The sequence below is a fragment of the Oncorhynchus masou genome, chromosome 23 (assembly GCF_036934945.1).
Source record: "Oncorhynchus masou masou isolate Uvic2021 chromosome 23, UVic_Omas_1.1, whole genome shotgun sequence".
In the NCBI taxonomy this organism is placed as follows: Eukaryota; Metazoa; Chordata; class Actinopteri; order Salmoniformes; family Salmonidae; genus Oncorhynchus; species Oncorhynchus masou.
The window spans coordinates 37303592-37330223 of NC_088234.1; the positions used below are offsets into that span (position 1 = coordinate 37303592).

General features: G+C 43.8%; 1 protein-coding gene across 4 annotated transcripts in view; it reads right to left on the reverse strand.

The window, feature by feature from the left end:
- Positions 1-2652: 2652 nt before the first annotated feature.
- The window catches only part of LOC135510773 (arginyl-tRNA--protein transferase 1), a 174009-nt gene continuing 150029 nt past the window's right edge, over positions 2653-26632 (reverse strand). For all 4 annotated transcript variants that reach the window (XM_064931982.1, XM_064931981.1, XM_064931980.1 and 1 more), the window contains one exon: positions 2653-8046. In XM_064931982.1, the coding sequence (XP_064788054.1) occupies positions 7868-8046 (179 nt within the window). In that variant the 3' untranslated portion in view covers positions 2653-7867. The remainder of the gene's footprint in view (positions 8047-26632) is intronic.

The window sequence follows — 26632 nt, forward strand, 5'->3', positions numbered from 1 at the left end:
CAGCAGAAAGGGCCTGCATTTAGGCTGCGATACGCTTAATCCGGGGGCCTTGTTCACAAAGGAGCCCAGCACTTCCTCTGGCCTGGGAACTTCCGCTGGGTGGCTGGGGGCTGGCATGGGTTGCCAGTACAAACATGCTACAACCCTGAACAACACGTCCACAGAGGCCGAGATTGAACAAACACTGTAATACATACACATAGTCGTGCACATGTGTGTACGTGCAAATGCACAGGCAGGCATACACAGGCACACACACAAACATTGAGACAGACACACAAACACTTGTGCATTCATAGTGTCCTAATGTGGCCAATCAAAACAAGCTACAAACTTTTACCATTTACACAAGGGCCAGAGAGAGTAAACAACACACACACTCACTGTCCCCGCAGTCAGTGACAAAGTCTGAATAGAGTAAAAATAAACTCAGAGGACAGAAAAAGAAAGAGATCAAACAGTATTGTGACAGAGACATACCATTAACAAACAGGAAGACTGTGTATGCGTCCCAAATGGCACCCTATTCTCAATATAGTGCACTACTTCTGACTCGGGTCCCATAGGGCTCTATGTAAAAGTATTGCATTCTGGTCAAAAGTAATGCACTATGTAGAGCAAAGGGTGTCATTTGCAACATAAACAGTGAAAAAAAAGCCTTTATTTAGCAGATTATTCAGATGTTCCATGGAATTTCCACGTCAACTCTCATACTGTGTACACAGTTTGTGGGTAGATGCACGTGTCATAGGACCATACTAGTTGATGACGCAGTATCCTACAATCTCAGTGCTGACCTCAGACACTTGTGACCACTCAAATGTACTTTTATTTTGAAAAGATGTGAACCCGTATTCTAAACTACGACACAAGGTACACTGGCTCGGTATCGTCTTTTTGATTCTACGGCGAAATAAACAATAGTAGCCAGCCGTGTAACACTGACATACAGTATCAAATAAATAAAAACTTGGAATAGGGGAAAAACCCAGGTCTGTCGAATGGACCGATTTCGTTACGTGATAAAAATGTAGCATGTAAATGAGATCCAAATTGAGGTTATTGACCCAGGTAGTTATAGATATGTTTTATAGACCCTATATCTATAGAAGGAGGATATCTATAGTGTAGCCTATGGTAAGACAGGATCACATGTAAGTGGTCCAAATATAACAAAAACTGCCTTTACTCCAAAAACCACATACACACAGGAGATGGACGATTGTGCGACTGAGGTCCGGGAGAAAAGCGTGGCTAATATGGGAGAGGAACACTGGATCCAATATAGCACCAGTGTTTTCTTCCTGGATAATTTTCCTGTCAGTCTAAACCATTTCTGTGGCTCTCTCCCAAATGGAACCCTTATCCCTTTATAGTGCACTACTTTTGACCATACGGCTCTGGTCAAGATTAGTGCACTATAGGGATAGGGTGCCATTTGGGACACAGATAGACAGGTCTTAAAGAAAGTGTACCCCCCCCCCCCCCAAGAGTGATGGGTATGTTCTAGCCTAGTTCCAGATATGTTTGTGCCATCTTGACAACTACTTAGTCATTTCATTGCAATGGCCATAGAAGTTGGCAAGACAACACAAATAGACCTGGAACCAGGATAGGTTTGTTCCTTTTACTTTCAGTGAGCTGGTTGCTTTTCAAACTTGGCTGCAGAAACAGCCTCTGGAAAACAGCAGAGCGCTGAGCAGGCCTGCTAGACAGATAGATACTGTCCAGGGTCAAACTCACTGACTCACTCCCAGAGTCTGTGGTTAAAACACAACTGTTCATTGTGTGTTGCTCTAACCCGAGGCTGGCTGTAGCTCTGTCTGTGGTTAAAACACAACTGTACTAAGAGTGTGTGTGTTTGTGTATGTGTTTGCGAGTGTGTATTAGTTTAACCCAAGGCTAGCTGAAGCTCCTTGGTTAATAGGAGGGCCACACAGTCGTTGCTCTCGGTTAAAGGCACAACAGAAATTACCAACTGTCCCATCATTAGGAATGGCTTTAACACATCTGCAATCTAATTGAATGTTCACTTCGATTAGACCTTCAGGTGGAGTGCGTTGGTCCTGCATGTGTATCATGGGATAGCGTAGACATGGGTAGTGTTCATTAGGCACGAAATTAACAGAAAAGAAAACGGACCGATGCTGGGAGCGACTATCTGGATTCTTCCAATAAGAGGTACCTTATTTGCAATTTTCCATTGCAATTTTTTTATGTGCCTTAACGAAAACAAGCCTGACCCAGTGTTGCCTAGCGCCAAGCTCAGAGCTGGAGGCTAGCCTGTTGACGTGGGTCTGGCCTGGCTCTGTTCTGGAGCTGCCTGCCGTTGACACTCTTTTGGAAGCACAGACGGCCAATTGCATTCATGTTCTGCCAGCTCACATATGACACCTGTCGTCTTGCCCAACTCAAACAAGCCTCGACCACATCATTGTGTGTGTAAGTTTTATACAGTGGTCTGTCTGTGCAAATGTACACTTTTATTTGTGCTTGTGTGCGCTTTGGAATGGATTGTGTGTGTGCATACGCCTGTCCTCCTGCATGTGCCTGTCTGTCCATTCAAGGAAATACCTCTAAAACCCCATTCTCACGAGTCCTTGCAGGCTGGCCTATACATGATTTGCATAGAGAGAAAATCACAAACATAAATAAGTATTTGGATATTTCATCCCTTTATTTGTTTGAAACAAAATAATAGTATCAATAATAAAAGAGCAAATAAAGCTATAAATATCAGTGACAGACAAACAAGCATACAGCACACACACAAATGTTTGCGTCACAGAAATACAACCAGATCATGTTAATTTCAGTATGGTTTGTGGGTGTGGCGTGTATAAGCCCAATCCTCAGAGTGAAGCAGCAACTTTCAGATTCTCCTCAACTTCACTGATTCTAGATCAGTAAATATTCTGATCCCATATCAGTACAGAGGAGAACCATGACTTGTGCTGGGTTAGGGTGAAGGTAATGGCTACTGCTGCTTTCCGTGGGGTGAAAGTCAAACATTATGAAATCAAAATTACACTGACATTAATATTCCCTGTAACCAAGATTTCTGAGTCTTAATCAACTGGATTCATAGTTCACAACTAAATAGACAACATACATCTTGCGTATTATGGATAAAACTGACATCTATCAAACGTGATTCAGATATAATATCATAGACGAGGCCGCCAGGTGAGTGCAATATGCCTTCAGAAAGCATTCATACTTTTAGATTTATTTCACATTTTATTGCATTACAGCTGGAATTCAAAATGGATTAAATATGTTTCTCTCTCATCCATCCATCTCTCAACCCCATAACGACAAAGTATAAACATGTTTTTAGACATTTTTGCAAATGTAGTGAAAATGAAACACAGAAATGTCTAATTTACACAAGTATTCACAACCGAGTCAATACATGTTTAGAATCACCCTTGGCAGCTATTAAGGTTGTGAGTATTTCTGGGTAAGTCTAAGAGCTTTGCACACTGGATTGTACAATATTTGCATATTATTTTTCAAATTCTTCAAGCTCTGTTAAGTTGTTTGTTGATCATTGCTAGACAGCCCTTTTCAAGACAATTTAAGTCAAAACTGTAACTAAGCCACTCAGAAATATTCAATGTAGTCTTGGTAAGCACCTCCAGTGTATGTTTGACCTTGTGTTTAATGTTTAATATTCGGCGCATGTGACTAATACAATTTGATTTGATATTGTCCTGCTGAAAGGTGAGCGTCTCCCAGTGTCTGTTGAAAAGCACACCAAACCAGGTTTTCCTCTAGGATTGTGCCTGTGCTTAGCTCTATTCCATTTATTTTTTATCCCCCCTCAAAAAATCCCTAGTCCTTGCCGATGACAAGCATACCCATAACATGATGCAGCCACCACCATGCTTGGAAATATGAAGTGGTAATTATTGATGTCTTGTGTTGGATTTGTTCCAAACATGACACTTTGTACTCAGGACATAAAGTACATTTCTGTGACACATTCTTTGCAGTTCTACTTTAGTGCCTTATTGCAAACAGAATGCATGTTTTGGAATATTTTTATTCTGTACAGGCTTCCTTCATTTAGGTTAGTATTGTGCAGAAACTACGTTGCTGATCCATCCTCAGTCTTCTATCACAGGTCTTTAAAACAAGTAGTTTAAGTCACCATTCGCCTTATGGTGAAATCCCTGAGTGGTTTCTTTCCTTTCCAGGCAACTAAGTTAGGAAGGAGGCCTGTATTTGTGTGTGTATTGATACACCATCCAAAGTGTAATTAATAACTTCACCATGTTTAAAGGGATATTCAATATCTGGTTCCTCCCCTCACCTATAATTCACTGTATCACAATTCCAGTGGGTCAGAAGTTTACATACACTAAGTTCACTGTGCCTTTAAACAGCTTGGAAAATTCCAGAAAATTATGTAATGGCTTTAGAAGATTCTCATAGGCCAATTGACATCATTTGAGTCAATTGTACCTGTGAATGTATTTCAAGGCCTACCTTCAATCTCAGTGCCTCTTTACTTGACATCATGGGAAAATAAAAATAAATCAACCAAGACCTCAGAAAAAAAAATAGTAGAACTCAACAAGTCTGATTCATCCTTGGGAGCAATTTCTAAACGCTTGAAGGTACCACTTTCATCTGTACAAACAATAGTACGCAGCCGTCTTACCGGTCAGGAAGGAGACAACGTTCTGTCTCCTAGAGATGAACGTACTTTGGTGCGAAAAGTGCAAATCAATCCAAGAACAGCAAAGGACCTTGTGAAGATGCTGGAGGAAACGGGTACAAAAGTATATATATCCACAGTAAAACGAGCCCTATATCAACATAACCTGAAAGGCCACTCAGCAAGGAAGAAGCCACTGCTCCAAAACTGCCATAAAAAAGCCAGACTACAGTTTGCAACTGCACATCATACTTTTTGGGGAAATGTCCTCTAGTCTGATGAAACAAAAATAGAACTGTTTGGCCATAATTACCATCGTTTGGAGGAAAAAGGCAGGATGCTTGCAAGCCGAAGAACACCATCCCAACAGTGAAGCACGGAGTGGCAGCATCATGTTGTCGTGGTGCTTTGCTGCAGGAGGGACTGGTGGACTTCACAAAATAGATGGCATCATGAGGCATGAAAATGATGTGGCTATATTGAAGCAACATCTCAAGACAACACTCAGGAAGTTAAAGCTTGGTCGCAAATGGTTCTTCCAAATGAATAATGACCCCAAGCATACTTCCAAAGTTGTGGCAAAATGGCGTAAGGACAACAAAGTCAAGGTATTGGAGTGGCCATCACAAAGCCCTGACCACAATCCTATAGAACATGTGTGGGCAGAACTGAAAAAGAGTGTGCGAGCAAGGAGGCTTACAAACCTTACCCAGTTACACCAGCTCTGTCAGGAGGAATGGGCCAAAAGCTTGTGGAAGACTACCTGAAACATTTGACCCAAGTTAAACAATTTAAAAGCAATGCTACCAAATACTAATTGAGCGTATGTAAACTTCTGACCACTGGGAATGTGATGAAGGAAATAAAAGCTGAAATAAAATCACTACTATTATTCTGACATTTCACATTCATAAAATAAAGTGGTGATCCGAACTGACCTAAAACAGGGAAATTTTACTAGGATTAAATGTCAGGAATTGTGAAAAACTGAGTTTAAATGTATTTGGCTAAGGTGTATGTAAACTTCTGACTTCAACTGAATATATATATATAAAATATATATAATAAAAAGAGAAAAAAAAAGAGATCCGACTGGTGTTACACCTCAGAAACTCTGGCAACTTTCTAGAGCCGACTTTCCGACTTGAAGTTAAATGACGTCATTTTTGCCTTGTTTTTTCAGAGTTCCAAGAGTCTTGAAAGCACCATTACAATTAGATGCAGGCACACTATATATACACAGAAGTATGTGGACACCCCTTCAAATTAGTGGATTTGGCTATTTCAGCCACACCCGTTGCTGACAAGTGTATAAAATCGAGCACACAGCTCTCCATAAATAAACATTGACAGTAAAATGGCCTTAAAGAGCTCAGTGACTTTCAACCTGGCACCGTCATAGGATGTCACAAGTCAGTTCATCAAATTTCTGTCCCTGGTCAACTGGAAATGCTGTTATTGTGAAGTGGAAACATCTAGGAGCAAAAAAAGCTCAGCCGTGAAATGGTAGGCCACACAAGCTCACAGAACGGGACCGCCGAGTGCTGAAGCACGTAAAAATCGCCTGTCCTCGGTTGCAACACTCACTACTGAGTTCCAAACTGCCTCTGGAAGCAATGTCAGCACAAGAACAGTTTCCACACAAGCATAAGATCACCATGCGCAATAACAAGCGTCGGCTGAAATGGTAAAACTCGCTGCTATTGGACTCTGGAGCAGTGGAAACACGTTCTCTGGAGTGATGAATCACGCTTCACCATCTGGCAGTCTGACAAATTAATCTGGATTTTTGTGGATGCCAGGAGAACATGGTTCGCCTAGGTCCAGTGAAGAAAAATCCTAACGCTACAGCATACAATGACATTCTCAACGATTCTGTGCTGGCAACTTTGTGGCAACAGTTTGGGGTAGGCCCGTTCCTGTTTCAGAATGACAATGCCCCCATGCACAAAGCAAGGTCCATACAGAAATGGTTTGTCGAGATCGGTGTGGAAGAACTTGACTGGCCTGCACAGAGCCCTGACCTCAACCCCATCGAACACCTGAGAGCCAGTCCTAACCACCCAACATCAGTGCCCGACCTCACTAATTCTCTTATGGCTGAATGGAAGAAAGTCCTCAGAGCAATGTTCCAACATCTAGTGGAAGGCCTTCCCTGAATAGTGGAGGCTATTATAGCCGCAAAGTGGGGACCAACTTCATATTAATCCCCATTATTTTGGAATGAGATGGTCGACGTGCAGGTGTCCACATACTTTTGGTACAATAAAAAAGCTAATTATTTGAAAATTATATTTAAATTCATGCTCAGATGTGCCTTGCTACATCAGCTGATTTATTTTGTTATCAAAGCTTGAGTTTTGAAATATAACATGGTCTGAGAAGAACAATATTGGCAGGCCAGGCATATAGCCAATATGCTGTGATAATGTACTAGACCTACTGCACAGGCTTCATTCCTACACAACTGTTTTTATTAGGTTCATGCCTTAAGTTATGTTTTAAGAAAATTCTGAGCAGTAGATCACCGCTTGCTTTTTGGCTGCGAAAGTGATCTTGACTGTCCTACAGTATAACAAACTAATCAAAATGCTATTGTGTTTTTTTTACCCAAAGCCTTCTTAAAGGCAACCGAAATTATTATTTTTGCGATAGCGTACTGTATATGAAATGTATTATACTGTTAGAATGTTGCAGTCAGAATGACTGCTCATTAGCTTGAAAATTGGTCCCTCCAGGCCCAGCGGTTCTAGTTTTAAACACTATTATTGCACACAGAGTCTATGCAAATTAGTATGTGACTTGTTATGCACATTTCTACTTCTAAACTTATTTAGGCTTGCTATAACAAAGGGGTTGAATACTCAAGACATTTTAGCTTTCATTTTTAATTAATTTGTAAACATTTCTAAAAACATAATTCCATTCTGGGGTATTATGTTTAGGCCAGTGACACAATCTCAATTTAATCCATTTAAAATACAGGCTGTAACACAACAGAATGTGAAAAAAGTGAAGGGGTGTGAATTCTTTCTGAAAGCAGGTATACATGAATGTGTTGGTTCGGCCTATGTGTAGTAAAGCTAAACATGGTGAGGCTATTGTAGAGTGAAGCAGTGGAAAGCACTTACAAAGACAGCGGGACAGACAGAGACACAAGAGCGGATCAAGGTGCAGGGTGGCGGTGGCGCCCCCAGTGGGTTACGCCCGGTATAGCAGGATCCTCTCAGCACAGAGCTGGCCCACCAGGCCAGCGTACTGTGCCACCTCCATCTCGTCGTTGGAGCCCTTGCGTTTGCGGGCGTAGGCGGCGTAGGGCATGACCGTCCGTCTGTACAGCACCAGAGCACGACCCAGGTCCTTCAGTACGTGTGTATCACCTGGACAGAAAGACAGACAAGTGGTGAATTCAGTGATGTGAAAAGTTCTGAACATTGCAGATAGAAATAGATTGAATTGAGCCGAGATGATTGATTCCAAATTCAATCTGACTACAGGTTGAATATTTCCCCGGTGTTTTACAAATGTTTCATCCAGAGAATAAATCTCACTTTCCTCCCTGGTATTTCCAGCCAAAACCGGACGTGTCATTCTAAAGCATATAAAACCATCGGACAGAATCGTGTGCCATTCTAAAGCTCAAATTATATACAGCAGAGTCAGACAACCATCAGATTTGGTTCCACACCACCAGAACCAACCCATTGAAACGCACCCCCCACCCCATGGCCCAACTAGCAAATCATAGTCTGATGTGGTCCTGATAGCGCCAGGGGAAAGGAGCAGGGCCCGTGGGCAGGACATTTGAAATATGTTTGGATAAGAGCTTTGATAGGCATGAAAATTCAAGCCTGATGCTTCCTGAGCGAGATGAGCCCGAGCCCAAAATATCCCAAATGATTGTGCCATCATCTAATAGGCTACATATAACAGCTATACCGCACAACAGAAAAACATAAAAGCCCATAGATGTAGCCTATGCTCTTCGGGAAAAATAAATTAAACAAGCTTCAGTAACCTTTTTGAGTGTGGACTATTACTGTAGGCCTACTGTATTGTATTATACTGTATTATATGGACTGGAATAACCATGTTGTGCGTATTACCCTCTTTTCCATCTATTGTTCCTTTATTCCTTCTTCGCTCTCAACCGTTAAATGAAATATATGTTTCTGTGTCCTTATCTTCATTGTAATTACATGCTTGAATAATAAAGGACTAGAGAAAGATGCAGATGGCTTCTCTTCACGAGGATTGAATGTTCATGGGTCTGAATAAATAGCTTACTTGCTTTAGCCTTTCGCCATCGCACGTTCTCTCTCTTCTTTCAAACTCTTTTGGCTGCTTCATTTAACGTTCAACAAACAAGAGCAAACTTGCATCCCTCCTCGAATAGTCTATTAGTATAAGAAACGCTCAAATTTCCAGCAAGCTATTCTAGCCTAGCAGGGGCTAAGGAGGAGAGGGGCCAGCGCAGAGCAGGTGCGTAAATGCGCAAGAAAACAGTGAACTGTCCAACAATCTTGAACAGGATTATCTAAACTGAACAAAAATATATAAACTCAACATGTAAAGTGTTGGTCCCATGTTTCAGCTGAAATAAAAGATCCCAGAAATTGTCCATAAGCATAAAAAGGTGTTCCTTGTGCTGGGGACAATGAAAGGCCCCTAAGTGTGCCATTTTATCACACACCACAATGCCAAAGATGTCTGAAGTTGAGGGCGCATGCAATTTGCATGCTGACTGCAAGAATGTCCACCAGAGCTGTTGCCAGACAACTGAATGTTAACTTCTCTTCAAAAAAACGCCTCCAAAATCATTTTAGAGAATTTGGCAGTACGTTCAAACAGCATCACAACCTCACACCACGTGCAACCACGCCAGCCCAGGACCACTATATGCGGATTCTTCACCTGCGGGACTGTCTGAGACCAGCCACCCAGACAGCTGATGAAACTGTGGATTTGCACAACCAAAGACTTTCTGCACAAACTGTCAGAAACCATCTCAAGGAGGTTCATCTTCATGATCTTTGTCCTCACCAGGGTCTTGACCGGACTTTAGTTCGGGATCGTAACCGACTTCAGTGGGCAAATGTTTTACATTCGATGACCACTGGCACGCTGGAGAACCGTGCACTTTGCGGATTAATCAACGTGTATGGCGTTGTGTTGGCCAGCGGTTGGCTGTTGTCAATGGTGCGAACAGATTGCCCCATGGTGGCGGTGGGGTTATGAGTATGGGCAGGAATAAGCTACGGCCAACAAACACATGATCTATTTTATCAATGGCAATTTGAATGCAGAGATACCGTGACAAGATACTGAGGACCATCGTCGTGCCATTCATCTACAGCCACTACCCCATGTTTTAGCATGATAATGCTCAACCCCATGTCAAAGATCTGTACACAATTCCTGGAGGCTGAAAATGTCCCAGTTCTTCCATGGCCAGCATACTCACCAGACATGTCACAAATTGAGCATGTTTGGGATGCTCTGGATTGATGTGTGCGACAGTTTGTTCTAGTTCGAGCCATTAAAAGAGTGGGACAACATTCCACAGGCCACAATCAACAGCCTGATCAACTCCCTGTGAAGAAGATGTATCACACTGCATGAGGCAAATGGTGGTAACACCAGATACTAACTGGTTTTCTGATCCACGCCCCTACCTTTTATTTTAAGGTAGAGTACCTGTGACCAGATGCATATTTGTATTCCCAGTCATTTGAAATCCATAGATTAGGGCCTAATGAATCTATTTAAATTGACATTTTCTGATATGAACTGTAACTCAGTAAATTTATTGAAATTGTTGCATGTTGCATTTATATTTTTAAATGCAATTTGAATGCAATTGATGGAGAGGGAGAAAGACTTGTGTGCACACTGATTTAAATTAACAATATTCGAGTGATACTGTTTATGATCTTCACAAGGAAAAAATAAGGTAACCCCCCCGAAAGCCAGATGGAAATGTGTAAATTAGACACATTTATATTAGTCTATCATTCAGATGTATTAGGCCTAATATTACTGTAGCATAGGCTATACCTGTCAGAAGGAAATAAGTTACTAGCTGCTGAGATGATGCATGCATTGTGAACTGTGCACCATACTGAGATGCCACCCACCCTGAGTGTTGATTGATCATGCAGATAGAGCAGAGAAGGCATTGGATATAATTTAACAGTTCAATTTCACGTAATGCTGATAATGCTGATCATTGACTGGTTTCTCGCAGTTATTTCTCACGGGAAACAGGAATTGGTTTTCGCAGCAAATCTCGGTAACCCGGTTCCCGCTATACCTGACAGACAATCCTATCGGATCTACCAGATACATTTATTTTTAAAATTATTTAAAAAATATATTTTACACCTTTTTCGTGGTATCCAATTGGTAGTACTGTCTTGTCTCATTGCTGCAACTCCCGTACGGACTCTGGAGAGGCGAAGGTCGAAAGCCATGCGTCCTCCGAAACACAACCCAACCAAGCCGCACTGCTTCTTGACACAATGCACATCCAACCCGAAAGCCAGCCGCACCATCTGTCGGAGGAAACACCGTACTAGAGGTCGACCGATTATGATTTTTCAACGCCGATACCGATTATTGAAGGACCAAAAAGGCCGATACCGATTAAAATTGGGCCGATTTATTTACATTTTAATTTTATTTATTTGTAATATTGACAATTACAACAGTACTGAATGAACACTTATTTTAACTTAATATAACACATCAATAAAATCAATTTAGCCTCAAGTAAATAATGAAACATGTTCAAATTTGGTTTAAATAATGCAAAAAACATAGTGTTGGAGAAGAAAGTAAAAGTGCAATATGTGCTTTGTAAGAAAGCTAAAGTTTCAGTTCCTTGCTCAGAACATGAGAACATATGTTATTCATATGTTCAATATTCCCAGGTAAGAGGTTTTAGGTTGTAGTTATTATAGGAATTATAGGACTATTTCCCTCTATACCATTTGTGTTTAATTAACCGTTGACTATTGGATGTTCTTAGTCACTTTAGTATTGCCAGTGTAACAGTATAGCTTCCGTCCCTCTCCTCGCTCCTCCCTGGGCTCGAATCAGCTACACAATGACAACAGCCACCAAATCGAAGCAGGGTTACCCATGCAGAGCAAGGGAAACAACCACCCCAAGGCTCAGAGCGAGAGAAGTTTGAAACGCTATTAGCGCGTGCTAACTAGCCAGCCATTTTACTTCGATTACACCAGCCTCATCTCGGGAGTTGATAGGCTTGAAGTCATAAACAGCGCAATGCTTGATGCACAACGAAGAGCTGCTGGCAAAACGCGCCTGCTTCTGCCTACCACCGCTCAGTCAGATACTTAGATACTTGTATGCTCAGTCAGATTATATGCAACGCAGGACACGCTAGATAATATCTAGTAATATCATGAACCATGTGTAGTTAACTAGTGATTATGATTGATTGTTTTTTATAAAGATAAGTTTAATGCTAGCTAGCAACTTACCATGGCTTACTGCATTTGCGTAACAGGCAGTCTCCTTGTGGAGTGCAACGGGAGAGAGGCAGGTCGTTATTGCGTTGGACTAGTTAACTGAGGTTGCAAGATTGGATCCCCTGAGCTGACAAGTTGAAAATCTGTCGTTCTGCCCCTGAATGAGGCAGTTAACCCACCGTTTCTAGGCCATCATTGAAAATAAGAATGTGTTCTTAATTGACTTGCCAAGTTAAATAAAATATTAAATAAAGTTGTAAAAAAAATATATAGGCAAATCGGCACCCAAAAATACAGATTTCCGATTGTTATGAAAACCGGGAAATCATCCCTAATTAAAATCGGCCATTCCGGTTAATCGGTCGACCAATACACCATACACCTAGCGATCTGGTCATCGTGCACTGCGCCCGGCCCGCCACAGGAGTCGCTAGTGCGCGATGAACACGGATGGTGCTGGGCCAATTGTGTGACACCCTTATACATGCCTTTGTCACATCATATCTTGACTACTGCAATGGAGTCCTATTTGGGGTGTCTAGCAAAGCCCTGGATAGGTTCCAGTACGCCACTGCCAGTGTCCTCACACACTGAGAACACATCACCTGCACTCTGCACCACCTTCACTGGCTCCCAATCAAATTCCACGTCACCTATAAGATCCTACTCCTCACCCTCCATGGCCTTACCCCCTCATACCACTCAGACATCCTCCACATACACACACACACACACCCTCCCGCTGTCTCTACTCTGACTGGATTACTAACCATCCCAAAAACAAGACTCTGCATTCAGCACCCCTGCCTCCAAACTCTCTCCCCCCAGTCACCCACAACTCTGACTCTATAGCTACTTTCAAAAACAGACTCAAATACCACAGGTACAGTCTGGCTTTCCCCTCAGCTTAGCTCAGCCTTACTCAGCTCTTGTTAATTTAAAAATAAATAAAAAGCTGATTAGCTTAACTACAGTGCATTTGGGAAGTATTCAGAAACCATTACCTTTTCCAAATTTTGTGATGTTACAGACTTGTTCAAAACCGGATTAAGTAAAAATAAATAAATACAGAAATCCTTTATCTACACAATTACCTTGTTTACAAAAGTATTCAGACCCTTTGCTATGTGACTCAAATTTGAGCTCAGGTACATCCTGTTTCCATTGACCATCCTGGAGATGTTTCTACAACTTGATTGGAATCCACCTGTGGTAAATTCAATTGATTGGACATGATTTGGAAAGGCACATCTGTATATATGAAGTCCCACAGTGCATGTCAGAGCAAAAACCAAGCCATGAGGTCAAAGGAATTGTCCGTAGAGCTACGAGACAGGATTGTGTTGAGGCACAGATCTGGGGAAGGGTACCAAACAATTTCTGCGGCTTTGAAGGTCCCCAAGAACACACTGGCCATCATTCTTAAATGGAAGAAGTTTGGAACCACCAATACTCATCCTAGAATAGGCTGCCCAGAGAAGAGCCTTGGTGACAAAGAGGTGACAAAGAACCCGATGGTTCACTCTGACAGAGCTCTAGAGTCCCTGTGTAGATGGGAAAACCTTCAAGAAGGACAACCATTTATGTAGCAGTCCACAAATCAGGCCTTTAGAGTGTCCAGATGGAAGCCAATCCTCAGTAAAAAAGGCACATGGCAGCCCACGTCCAGTTTGTCAAAAGGCACCTAAAAACTCAGGCCATGATAAAAAACATTATCTGGTCTGATGTAACCAATATTGAACTCTTTGGCCTGAATGTCAAGCGTCACGTCTGGAGGAAACCTGGCACCATCCCTACAGTGAAGCATGGTGGTGGCAGCATCATGCTGTGGGGATTGTTTTCAGTGGCAGGGACTAGGAGACTAGTCAGGATCGAGGCAAAGATGAACAGAGCAAAGTACAGAGAGATCCTTGATAAAAACCTGCTCCAGAGTGCTCAGGACCTCAGACTGGGGCAAAGACTCACCTTCCACAACAGGACAACAACCCTAAGCACACAGCCAAGAAAACGCAGTAGTGGCTTCGGGACATGTCTCTGAATGTCCTTGAGTGTCTCAGCCAGAGCCCAAACATCATTGGAGAGACCTGAAAATAGATGTGCAGCAACGCTCCGTATCCAACCTGACAGCGCTTGAGAGGATCTGCAGAGAAGAAATTGGAGAAACTCCCCAAATACAGGTATGCCAAGCGTGTAGCTTCATACCAAAAAAGGCTTGAGGCTATAATCACTGCCAAAGGTGCTTCAACAAACCTGTTTTTGCTTTGTCATTATGGAGTAGTGTGTGTAGATTGATTAGGGAAAAAAAATATTTAATACATTTTAGAACAAGGCTGTAACGTGTTATTTCTTACATTAGTACCCCAGGTCATCTTAGGTTTCATTACATACAGCCGAGAAGAACTACTGTATATAAGATCAGCGTCAACTCACCATCAGTACGACCAAGAATATGTTTTTCGCGACGCGGATCCTGTGTTCTGCCTTACAAACAGGACAACGGAATGGATCGCATGCAGCGACCCCAAAAAACGACTCCGAAAAAGAGGGAAACGTAGCGGTCTTCTGGTCAGACTACGGAGACGGGAACATCGTGCCCCACTTCCTAGCATTCTTCTTGCCAATGTCCAGTCTCTTGACAACAAGGTTGATGAAATCCGAGCAAGGGTAGCATTCCAGAGGGACATCAGGACTGTAACGTTCCGTGCTTCACGGAAACATGGCTCACTGGAGAGACGCTATCCGATGCGGTGCAGCCAACGGGTTTCTCCACGCATCGCGCCGACAGAAACAAACACCTTTGTGGTAAGAAGAGGGGTGGGGGTGTATGCCTTATGGCTAACGAGGCATGGTGCGATGAAAGAAACATACAGGAACTCAAATCCTTCTGTTCACCTGATTTAGAATTCCTCACACTCAAATGTAGACCGCATTACCTACCAAGAGAATTCTCTTCGAATATAATCACAGCCGTATATATCCCCCCAAGCAGACACATCGATGGCTCTGAACAAACTTTATTTAACTCTTTGCAAACTGGAAACCATTTATCCGGAGGCTGCATTCATCGTTGTTGGGGATTTTAACAAGGCTAATCTGAAAACAAGACTCCCTAAATTTTATCAGCATATCGATTGCGCAACCAGGGGCGGAAAAACCTTGGATCACTGTTACTCTAACTTCCGCGACGCATATAAGGCCCTGCCCCGCCCCCTTTCGGAAAAGCTGACCACGACTCCATTTTGCTGATACCTGCCTACAGACAAAAGCTAAAAAAAAGCTCCCACGCTGAGGTCTGTCCAACGATGGTCCGACCAAGCTGACTCCACACTCCAAGACTGCTTCCATCACGTGGACTGGGACATGTTTCGTATTGCGTCAAATAACAACATTGACGAATACGCTGATTCGGTGTGCGAGTTCATTAGAACGTGCGTTGAAGATGTCATTCCCATAGCAACGATTAAAACATTCCCTAGCCAGAAACCTTGGATTGATGGCAGCATTCGTGTGAAACTGAAAGCGCGAACCACTGCTTTCAATCAGGGCAAGGTGTCTGGTAACATGACTGAATACAAACAATGCAGCTATTCCCTCCGTAAGGCTATCAAACAAGCTAAGCGTCAGTACAGAGACAAAGTAGAATCCCAATTCAACGGCTCAGACACAAGAGGCATGTGGCAGGGCCTACAGTCAATCACGGACTACAGGAAGAAATCCAGCCCAGTCACGGACCAGGATGTCTTGCTCCCAGGCAGACTAAATAACTTTTTTGCCCGCTTTGAGGACAATACAGTGCCACTGACACTGCCTGCAACGGAAAAATGCGGTCTCTCCTTCACTGCAGCCGAGGTGAGTAAAACATTTAAACATGTTAACCCTCGCAAGGCTGCAGGCCCAGACGGCATCCCCAGCCGCGCCCTCAGAGCATGCGCAGACCAGCTGGCTGGTGTGTTTACGGACATATTCAATCTATCCCTATACCAGTCTGCTGTTCCCACATGCTTCAAGAGGGCCACCATCGTTCCTGTTCCCAAGAAAGCTAAGATAACTGAGCTAAACGACTACCGCCCTGTAGCACTCACTTCCGTCATCATGAAGTGCTTTGAGAGACTAGTCAAGGACCATATCACCTCCACCCTACCTGACACCCTAGACCCACTCCAATTTGCTTACCGCTCAAATAGGTCCACAGACGATGCAATCTCAACCACACTGCACACTGCCCTAACCCATCTGGACAAGAGGAATACCTATGTGAGAATGCTGTTCATCGACTACAGCTCGGCATTCAACACCATAGTACCCTCCAAGCTCGTCATCAAGCTCGAGACCCTGGGTCTCGACCCCGCCCTGTGCAACTGGGTACTGGACTTCCTGACGGGCCGCCCCCAGGTGGTGAGGGTAGGTAACATCTCCTCCCCGCTGATCCTCAACACTGGGGCCCCACAAGGGTGCATTCTGAGCCCTCTCCTGTACTCCCTGTTCACCCACGACTGCGTGGCCACGCACGCCTCCAACTCAATCATCAAGTTTGCGGACGACACAACAGTGGTAGGCTTGATTACCAACAACGACAAGACGGCCTACAGGGAGGAGGTGAGGGCCCTCGGAGTGTGGTGTCAAGAAAATAACCTCACACTCAACGTCAACAAAACTAAGGAGATGATTGTGGACTTCAGGAAACAGCAGAGGGAACACCCCCCTATCCACATCGATGGAACAGTAGTGGAGAGAGTAGCAAGTTTTAAGTTCCTCGGCATACACATCACAGACAAACTGAATTGGTCCACTCACACAGACAGCATCGTGAAGAAGGCGCAGCAGCGCCTCTTCAACCTCAGGAGGCTGAAGAAATTCGGCTTGTCACCAAAAGCACTCACAAACTTCTACAGATGCACAATCGAGAGCATCCTGGCGGGCTGTATCACCGCCTGGTACGGCAACTGCTCCGCCCTCAACCGTAAGGCTCTCCAGAGGGTAGTGAGGTCTGCACAACGCATCATCGGGGGCAAACTACTTGCCCTCCAGGACACCTACACCACCCGATGTTACAGGAAGGCCATAAAGATCATCAAGGACATCTACCACCCGAGCCACTGCCTGTTCACCCCGCTATCATCCAGAAGGCGAGGTCAGTACAGGTGCATCAAAGCTGGGACCGAGAGACTGAAAAACAGCTTCTATCTCAAGGCCATCAGACTGTTAAACAGCCACCACTAACATTGAGTGGCTGCTGCCTACACACTGACACTGACTCAACTCCAGCCACTTTAATAATGGGAATTGATGGGAAATGATGTAAATATATCACTAGCCACTTTAAACAATGCTACCTTATATAATGTTACTTACCCTACATTATTCATCTCATATGCATACGTATATACTGTACTCTATATCATCGACTGCATCCTTATGTAATACATGTATCACTAGCCACTTTAACTATGCCACTTTGTTTACATACTCATCTCATATGTATATACTGTACTCGATACCATCTACTGTATCTTGCCTATGCTGCTCTGTACCATCACTCATTCATATATCCTTATGTACATATTCTTTATCCCCTTACACTGTGTATAAGACAGTAGATTAGGAATTGTTAGTTAGATTACTTGTTGGTTATTACTGCATTGTCGGAACTAGAAGCACAAGCATTTCGCTACACTCGCATTAACATCTGCTAACCATGTGTATGTGACAAATAAAATTTGATTTGATTTTTGAAATTAGGATTTTTGTTGTTGTTTTTTTTTTTTTTTACTCTTGCTGTACAGTATGCTTTTTTAAAATCCCATGTATCATCATCATCTCCCACCCCAATTCCCCTAACCTAGAGCAATGGAGGTGTGTTTGTTTGACTTTGGGTTGTTTATAAGGCCTCACTCCTGGCCCGGCTTTGCGAAACTAGTTGCTCAGTCATAAAGGATGACAGTGAGTTCCCGAAGAGCAGTGAAGCACTAAAAATGGTCCTCGCAGATTTTGGTGGAAAAAAGGGTGAAGAGGTAGGTAACCCCTGGTTCACACACCTCGAGGCACAATCCATTCTCCAGTGGTGAAGAGCCGTGCCAGCTAGTACACAATAGTGCCAGTCAGAGAGGCGGCACAGGGCATATCATGTCACCTGGGTTTACCTTTCTACATACACATTAAGGGCCATACTCTGACTTAAAAGCCCAACTTGTTTTTACACCTGTGGCATGTCTCCCTTTGACATCAATGAACGTGAAAGTCTGAATTGTACACACTTACTGTATCTCTAGTAGGAACCAGGTCAATACAGTACAACCCGTACACTTTGAGGGCCAAAATCTGTCTATCAAATCAGTAGAACACCAATGGCCGTTTCCCTATCAGGACGTACTGTAGGGTCAGCCAGGAGGGAGAAAATAAACATGGTGATTCCACACAGGCAGTGCAGCCACGTGGCGACAAATGAGCGAAACAGGAGGAGAGTTATGATTGTTATTAATAGACAAAAAAGGCTCCCGCCCACTCTTCATTACGTTACTCTCCAAACTAGAGCTAGGCACATGTGGTACCCAGCTGAGGGTGGTGTATGGACTGTGTGTTTTCTCTTATTGTTCCAATTTTAAATGAACTCATACAAATATTCACCCAACTAAGCCCGCCTCTGCTCTCCAGCTGAAGAGTTATGAGACGAGATGAGACAGAGGGAGAGAGACAAACAGACAGACAGTACTATTATTATAGTGTTGACTTGACCATGCATCACGGCACTTCTGCCTCTCGACTTTTACTTTCTACATTCAGTTGCTCTGTTCCCACAACGACGACTGGAGTTAGCTTTTGATAAACTGCCCACTTCTCCACTTGTAGGGCATTAGTGTACCAACGTGATCCAGACAGAGAACCCTAATAATGCTTCAGATCCATTCACACTCCATGATGAAAATGATAAAGAAGCGGAGCTAAGGAGGACGAGGAGAAGGAAGAGAGAGGGGACCACCTTAGTCAACCAATATGATCTAGTTAATGCTTCAAATTCAGTCTTCATGTTCATTATTAAAGGCGCAGAGAAGAGGAAGATGAGGAGTAGAGAGGGAACCGAATGCACGAATACAGTGTGGCCAATACTGACCCACTCTGGATGGTTTCTGCTGACTTTAGTCAAGATTTGTTTCTTCCACAGCTCAGCACAACATTTTATTAAATCATATTTCCACGTGGGTTTAATGAGAAAAAGGGAGGAATTGGAAAATGCCCTTGGGCTCCCAACTTCTTTCTTTCCCTCTCTCTTCCTTTACTACAGGGGGATATGTATATTTTGAGTGAGATATTATTGAATCCAGTTTTGCATCACGTTTTATTTAAACACTCAGTTGTTTTCATCTCTTCTAAAAATGCTGATTTGTGAAATCTATTACATATCAGTTTTATCTTTTGAAACGAAAAACAAAAATCAGCAATATCTCACAACTTGAATATTTACGCCTGTGGCTTCACAAGAGTAAACAAGTATTCATAACACTTGACTTCCATATTTTCTGTTACAGCCCAAATTCAAAATGGATTAAATAGATGTATTTTCTTCACCCATCTACACACAATTCCCCATAACAAAAAAGTGAAAACATGTTTTTAGAAATGTTTAGAAATAGAGAAATATCTCATTTACATAAGTATTCACAGTATTCAATACATGATAGAATCACGTTTGGCAGTGATTACTGTGTAAGTCTAAGAGCATTGCACACCAAGATTGTACAATATTTGCACATTTTTTCAAGCTCTGTCAAGTTGGCTATTGATCATTGCGACACAGCCATACATAGATTTAAGCTGACATACAGTACCAGTCAAAAGTTTGGACACACCTACTCATTTAAGGGATTTTCTTTATTTTTTACTATTTTCTACATTGTAGAATAATAGTGAAGACATCAAAACTATGAAATTACACATATGGCGTCATGTAGTAACCAAAAATAAGTGTTAAATTTAGATTCTTTAAAGTAGCCCCAAATATAAAACATATTTAGATTATTCAAAGTAGCCACCCATTGCCTTGAAGACAGCGCTGCACACTCTTGGCATACAGCCACCACCATACATCAAAAATATGAAGACTGCTATTCAGTGATGCGTTATGTTGGATTTGCCCCAAACATAACGCTTTGTATTCAGGACATAAAGTCCTAAATTCGGTGTGTGTGTGTGACCCTAAATGAGCACTCTTTTTTTTGGTCTTGGGGACAGGTTTGAGCTCTGTTAGCATCATGCTATCTGGCAGTGAAAAGCGGAATGGAGCTCTGTTAGCATCATGCTATCTGGCAGTGTAAATCCGGAATGGAGCTCTGTTAGCATCATGCTATCTGGCAGTGTAAAGCGGAATGGAGCTCTTTTAGCATCATGCTATCTGGCAGTGAAAAGCAGAATGGAGCTCTGTTAGCATCATGCTATCTGGCAGTGTAAAGCAGAATGGAGCTCTGTTAGCATCATGCTATCTGGCAGTGAAAAGCAGAATGGAGCTCTGTTAGCATCATGCTATCTGGCAGTGCAAAGCAGAATGGAGCTCTGTTCGCATCATGCTATCTGGCAGTGAAAAGCAGAATGGAGATCTGTTAGCATCATGCTATCTGGCAGTGAAAAGCAGAATGGAGCTCTGTTAGCATCATGCTATCTGGCAGTGCAAAGCAGAATGGAGCTCTGTTAGGAGGGACACAGACATTCCTGAGCATGTCCATCAGAGTTGACAGCAGAATGGAGCCTACACGCTATTTCCCCCCAGTGGAGAGCAAAAACAGAGGGACTATTAAACAGCGTTTGCATCCCAAATGGTACCCTATTACCTATATAGTGCACTGTAGGGAATATGGTGCCATTTGGGACGCATCCAGACAGTCCAACAGAGCTGGAGGACAGAGAGGCTGAGGCTTTTAGCTGCCCAATTAACCTTGCCAATAACACTGAGCAGAGATGTCACAAGAGAGGAGACCAGGTCTCTCCTTCTCCCCCTTCCTCCGTCAGACAATCCAAACATCCGCTCCCCTTATAAACAAATCCATCCCCAGTCCTCCTTCCCACGTTCGCTCACTCATTCCCTACATCCATCACTCTCTCCTCCAGGGCTCCTGCCTGGTGAGCGGCTCCAGACCCTCACGGTCCATCAGGACCACCGGACGTCCACTGACATGGGTCTGCGGAGAGGGCAAACTTCTTCCAGATCAGAGGTAAATTGGGTAGTGTCTCTGAAGTGAGAGGGTCAGGACCGAGACGAGGGGCTCCAGGGCTTTGACAACCGTGTTTATTCATGTATTCTTTATTTAACCAGGGAAGTCACTGAGACTGGCATCTCTTTTGAGTGAGCCATGGCCAAGAAAGCAGCATACAGAATTGATTTGTGGATCCAGTGTGGTCTGTTTCATGTGGTTTCATAAACATTGATCAATACAACATGATGTATCTATAGGGATGTCAATAAGGCAGAGGTGCCACAGATTCAGACTAAAACCAAAATGTCTCACTCATTAAAACACCTCTAAGCCTAATTTACTAACTACTTCCATCTTTCCTCTCCATCCCTCTCATCTCAGCTCTAACAGGGGATTTGGAGAGAAGAGGAAAGAAGAGGTGGAGTGATCTCTCTCAGAACAGAAGGATATAATGATCCACTCAGGAGGAGAGCATTAGTGTTAGAGCCAGACCTAGTTAGTGGCACTTGTGATGAACACAACTAAAGTACCTCTGACAACCAGTCAGAGACAGAGAGACTGATAAGAGGACGTGAGCCAGACACATAGGAAGTCAGACACATGGAGAGCGAGAGAGGGGGATTATCATGTGTAAGAGTACAATGGTATGTTCTCTATTAAATCAATCCACACGGTGAGTCCAGATAAACATTTAGGATTGTTTGATGTAAGTCCATCAATTCACACGAAGTGTACCAGTTTCTTTAATTATTATTTTATAATTATAGAATGTTTCACATGAACAGTCTGCATCTACTAGGAGTAGTGGTATGGTTGAGTCTGGACAGTCAACACAGCAAAACAAAAAAGCAACAGTATGGTGTCTCAATAGTCAATATATACAATCACTCACTGTGATATAGCTTCAGACTGATAACACTCAATGAAAATAATAAAGAGCAGTGGATTGGTTTCCCAAACAATCAGCATTATAACACTCAAATACAACAGCAGCCTTCTCAAAACCACATACAGTACGAAGCAAGGTGAAACAAAGTATTTCTCACACAGACCTTCAATAACTAATACCAGAATAATTCAATAAAAGTTGGTGAAATAATCAAATAGTCATCAAACCATGACCTTTTGGATAATCAACCTTTGTGATCAGATAACCTGCAACTAGGTCACGGATAATATTGTCAAAAGAAAAGTTGTTTCAATTCAATCGCGTTTATCTAAATAAACAAGCGACTCGAGCACAAAACTGTCTTCAATGACAATGTCTTTCCGCTCTCTTCATGGAACTCTTTAATCCCACGAGAGAGAGAATAATGTTCTTTCTTTAAGAGTCACTGAGAAACACCTATCCAGAGCGACTTACAGTTAGTGCGTTCATCTTAAAATAGATAGCTAGGTGGGACAACCACATATCACAGGCATAGAAAGTAAACTGTTCCTCAATAATGTAGCCGTCAGTAGAGTCAGACCTAGAAGGGGGGTGGGGGTCAAGTGCAGGTTGTGTTTCTTTCATTTGTATTTTGGGGGTGGGTCGAGGTGAGGAGGAGGATTATTTAAGATACTGTTTGAAGAGGTAGGGTTTCAGATGTTTTTGGAAGATGGGCAGGGACTCTGCTGTAATAGCTTCAGGGGGAAGATGGTTCCCCAATTGGGGTGCCAGGACAGAGAAGAGCTTGGACTTGGCTGAGTGGGAGCTGCCCTCCCTTAGGGGTGGGAGGGCCAAGAGACCTGAGGTGGCAGATTGGAGTACTCAGATTGGGGTGTAGGGTTTGAGCATAGCTGAAGGTAGGGAGGGGCAATTCCTCCTGCTGTTCCATAGGTAAGCACCGTGGTCTTGTTGTGGATGCAGGCTTCAGCTAGACGAGTGTGCGGAGGAGCAGGGTGACATGAGAGAACTTGGGAAAGTTGAAAACCAGGCGTGCTGCTGCGTTCTGGATAAGTTGAAGGGGTTTGATGGCACAAGCGGCGAGCCCAGCCAACAGCGAGTTGCAGTAGGCCAGACGGGAGAGGACAAGTGCCTGGATTAGAACCTGTGGCACTTCCTGTGTGAGGTAGCTACAGATGTTGTAGAGGATGAACCTGCAGGAGTGAGTCACTGCTTTGATGTTTGTAGAGAACGACACAGTGTTGTCCAGGATCATGCCAAGGTTCTTTGAACTCTGGGAGGGTGACACTGGAGTTGAGGGTGACACCGTGATGGAGGTCTGAGTGGATAGGCTTTCCCCGGGAGGAAGAGCAATTCCATCTTGTCGAGGTGTAGCTTGAGGTGGTAGGCCGACATCCAAGATATCTGCCAGGCACGCAGAGATGCGTGTCGCCACATGGGTGTCAGAAGGGGGGGGATGAGAAAGGTTGTTGAGTGTCATCCGCATAGCAATGATAGGAGACGCCATGTGAGGATATGACGGAGCCGAGTGACTTGATGTATAGAGAGAAGAGGCCTAAGAACCAGCCCTGGGGGACACCAGTAGAGAGAGTACGTGGTGCAGACACAGATCCTCTCCACGTCACCTAGTAGGCGCGGCCTGCCTGGTAGGATGCAATCCAAGAGTGTGCATAGCCTGAGACGCCCAGCCCTGAGAGGGTGGAGAGGAGGATCTGATGTTTCAGGTGTCAAAGGCAGCGGATAGATCTAGGAGGATGAGAACAGAGGAGAGTCGGCTTTGGCATTGCGGAGAGCCTTCGTGAAAAGAGAAAAGCAGTCTCAGTTGAGTGACCCGTCTTGAAGCCTGACTGGTTAGGGCAAGAAGATCGTTCTGAGAAAGATAACGAGAAAGTTGATCAGACAGCACGCTCAAGTGTTTTGGAAAGAAAATAAATTAAAGTCAGAGGGGACGCAGCCAGTGGTCAGGGAGGAGTTGATGAGGGAAGTGAGGAATGGGAGAAGGTCTTCAGAGATAATCTGGAGAAGGAGGAGGGGATGGGATTGAGCAGGCAAGTTGTCAGGTGGCCAGACCCACCAGTCGCAGCATGTCATCTGGAGAGGGGAGAAAGAGGTCAAGGCGTAGGGTAGTTCTGTGTGAGTGAGACCAGTGGACTCAATCGGCTGAGTGAATGAGTAGCGGATGTCGTCAACTTTTTTTTCAAAGTGGTTGACAAAGTCGTCTGCAGAGGGAGGAGGGAAGGGGTGGATGATTAAGGAGGGAGAAGGTGGAAAAGTGTTTCCTAGGGTTAGGCAGAAGTTTGAAATTTAGCATGGTAGAAAGTGGCGTTAGCAGCTGATCGAGGAAAAGAAGGTTCTTTCAAAGTTTAGTTTTCCTCCATTTCACTCAGCTGCCCACAACCCTGTTCTGTAGGCTCGCAATGAGTCACTCAGCCACGGAGCAGGAGTGGAAGGCCGATCCGGCCTGGAAGAAAGGAGACAGTGAGAGTCATAGGATGCGGAAAGGGAGGAGAGTAGGGTCGAAGAGGCAGAATCATAAGACAGAAGGGAGAATCTTCCAGTATTTATGCTGCAGTAGTTTGTGTCGGGGGGCTAGGGTCAGTTTGTTATATCTGGAGTACTTCTCCTGTCCTATCCGGTGTCCTGTGTGAATTTAAGTATGCCCTCTCTAATTCTCTTTCTCTCTTTCTTTCTCTCTCTCGGAGGACCTGAGCCCTAGGACCATGCCTCAGGACTACCTGACATGATGACTCCTTGCTGTCCCCAGTCCACCTGGCCGTGCTGCTGCTCAAGTTTCAACTGTTCTGCCTGTGATTATTATTATTTGACCATGCTGGTCATTTATGAACATTTGAACATCTTGGCCATGTTCTGTTATAATCTCCAGCCGGCACAGCTAGAAGAGGACTGGCCACCCCACATAGCCTGGTTCCTCTCTAGGTTTCTTCCTAGGTTTTGGCCTTTCTAGGGAGTTTTTCCTAGCCACCGTGCTTTTACACCTGCATTGCTTGCTGTTTGGGGTTTTAGGCTGGGTTTCTGTACAGCACTTTGAGATATCAGCTGATGTACGAAGGGCTATATAAATACATTTGTTTTGATTTAGCAGAAGGGAGAGATTATAGGATACAAGAGGAGATGGGCAAAGATTGTGACGGTGGGTGACCATCTGGATAGGGGCTGAGTGGTTAGGGTTGGGAGAAAGGCAGACCGAAAAGGAAACTAAGTAGTGATCAGAGACCTGGAGGGTGTTTCAGTGAGATTAGTAGGCGAGCAGCCTCTTGGTAAAGATGAGGTCAAGCATATTGCCTGCCTTGTGAGTTGGAAGGGATTGGGAAAGGGTGAGGTCAAAAGAGGGAAGGAGGAGAAAGAGAATTTGAAAGAAATGAATCAAAAGCAGACGTTGGGAATTTGAAGTCGCCAAGTATGAAGAGCGGTGAGCCATCATCAGGAAATGAGCTTATCACGGTGTCAAGCTCATTGAGGAATTCTCCAGGGGTACCTGGTGGGCGATAGATGACAATGTTAAGCTTGAGTGGACAAGTGACAGTATGGCATTTAAATGAGTAGATGGACAGATGAGAGGGAGAAAATCTCCATTTAGGAGAAATGAGTAGACCTGTGCCACCACCACGACAACCAGATGCTCTCAGACTATAAGAGAAAACAGTCAGATGAAGAGCAGCTGGAGAAGCAGTGCTCGTCAGGGCGAAAAAGTCAAGGGACTGAAGGGTAGCACCGGCTGAAATTAACTCAGCGGACTGCAGATCGGCAGTTCCAAACGCTGCCAGAGACCTGGAATTCTACATGGGTTGTGCATGCAGGTTACACTAAATTAGAAGGGTTGCAACAAAGGGTTGGGGAGTGTCTGTAAAGCCTACAGGGAGAGGTGCAAACAGGTAAAGAAAACACACACAGTTGACAAAGCAACAAAATAGCAAAATTAGTTCAACTGTATATAACTAGGTAAGATACTCAAGTGAGTGGTGTGAAGCCCTCCTCTCTTTCCTTCCTCGAACAACTCGGCAGAACAGTCTTTGTTTCGGTGAGTCTTAGTTTTGCGACAAACCGTCACTGACACGACTGCCGATAAACAGCTGCCGCTGAGAAACCAGGGGAGCCTGAAGAGCTAACACTAATTGCCTAGCAGAGGTGGCGAGCACACCTTCCTGTACTAATTGCATAGGAGAGGCTCTATATTCAACAGGCAATTTATTTCTGTCCTTTTCTTCCACATCGTGTAGAATGTGGTTGTTAGTCCTACCTCTTCTGAATAACAAGGTGGTTTATTGAATCTTAGAACATCTTTGTTCTGTTTACTGATTGACTGGGTCAGCGGAGAGACAGTGATCTTGACCAATGTCATGACTTGCCCTCTTGGGTGAGAATCATAGGTGACAGATCAGCC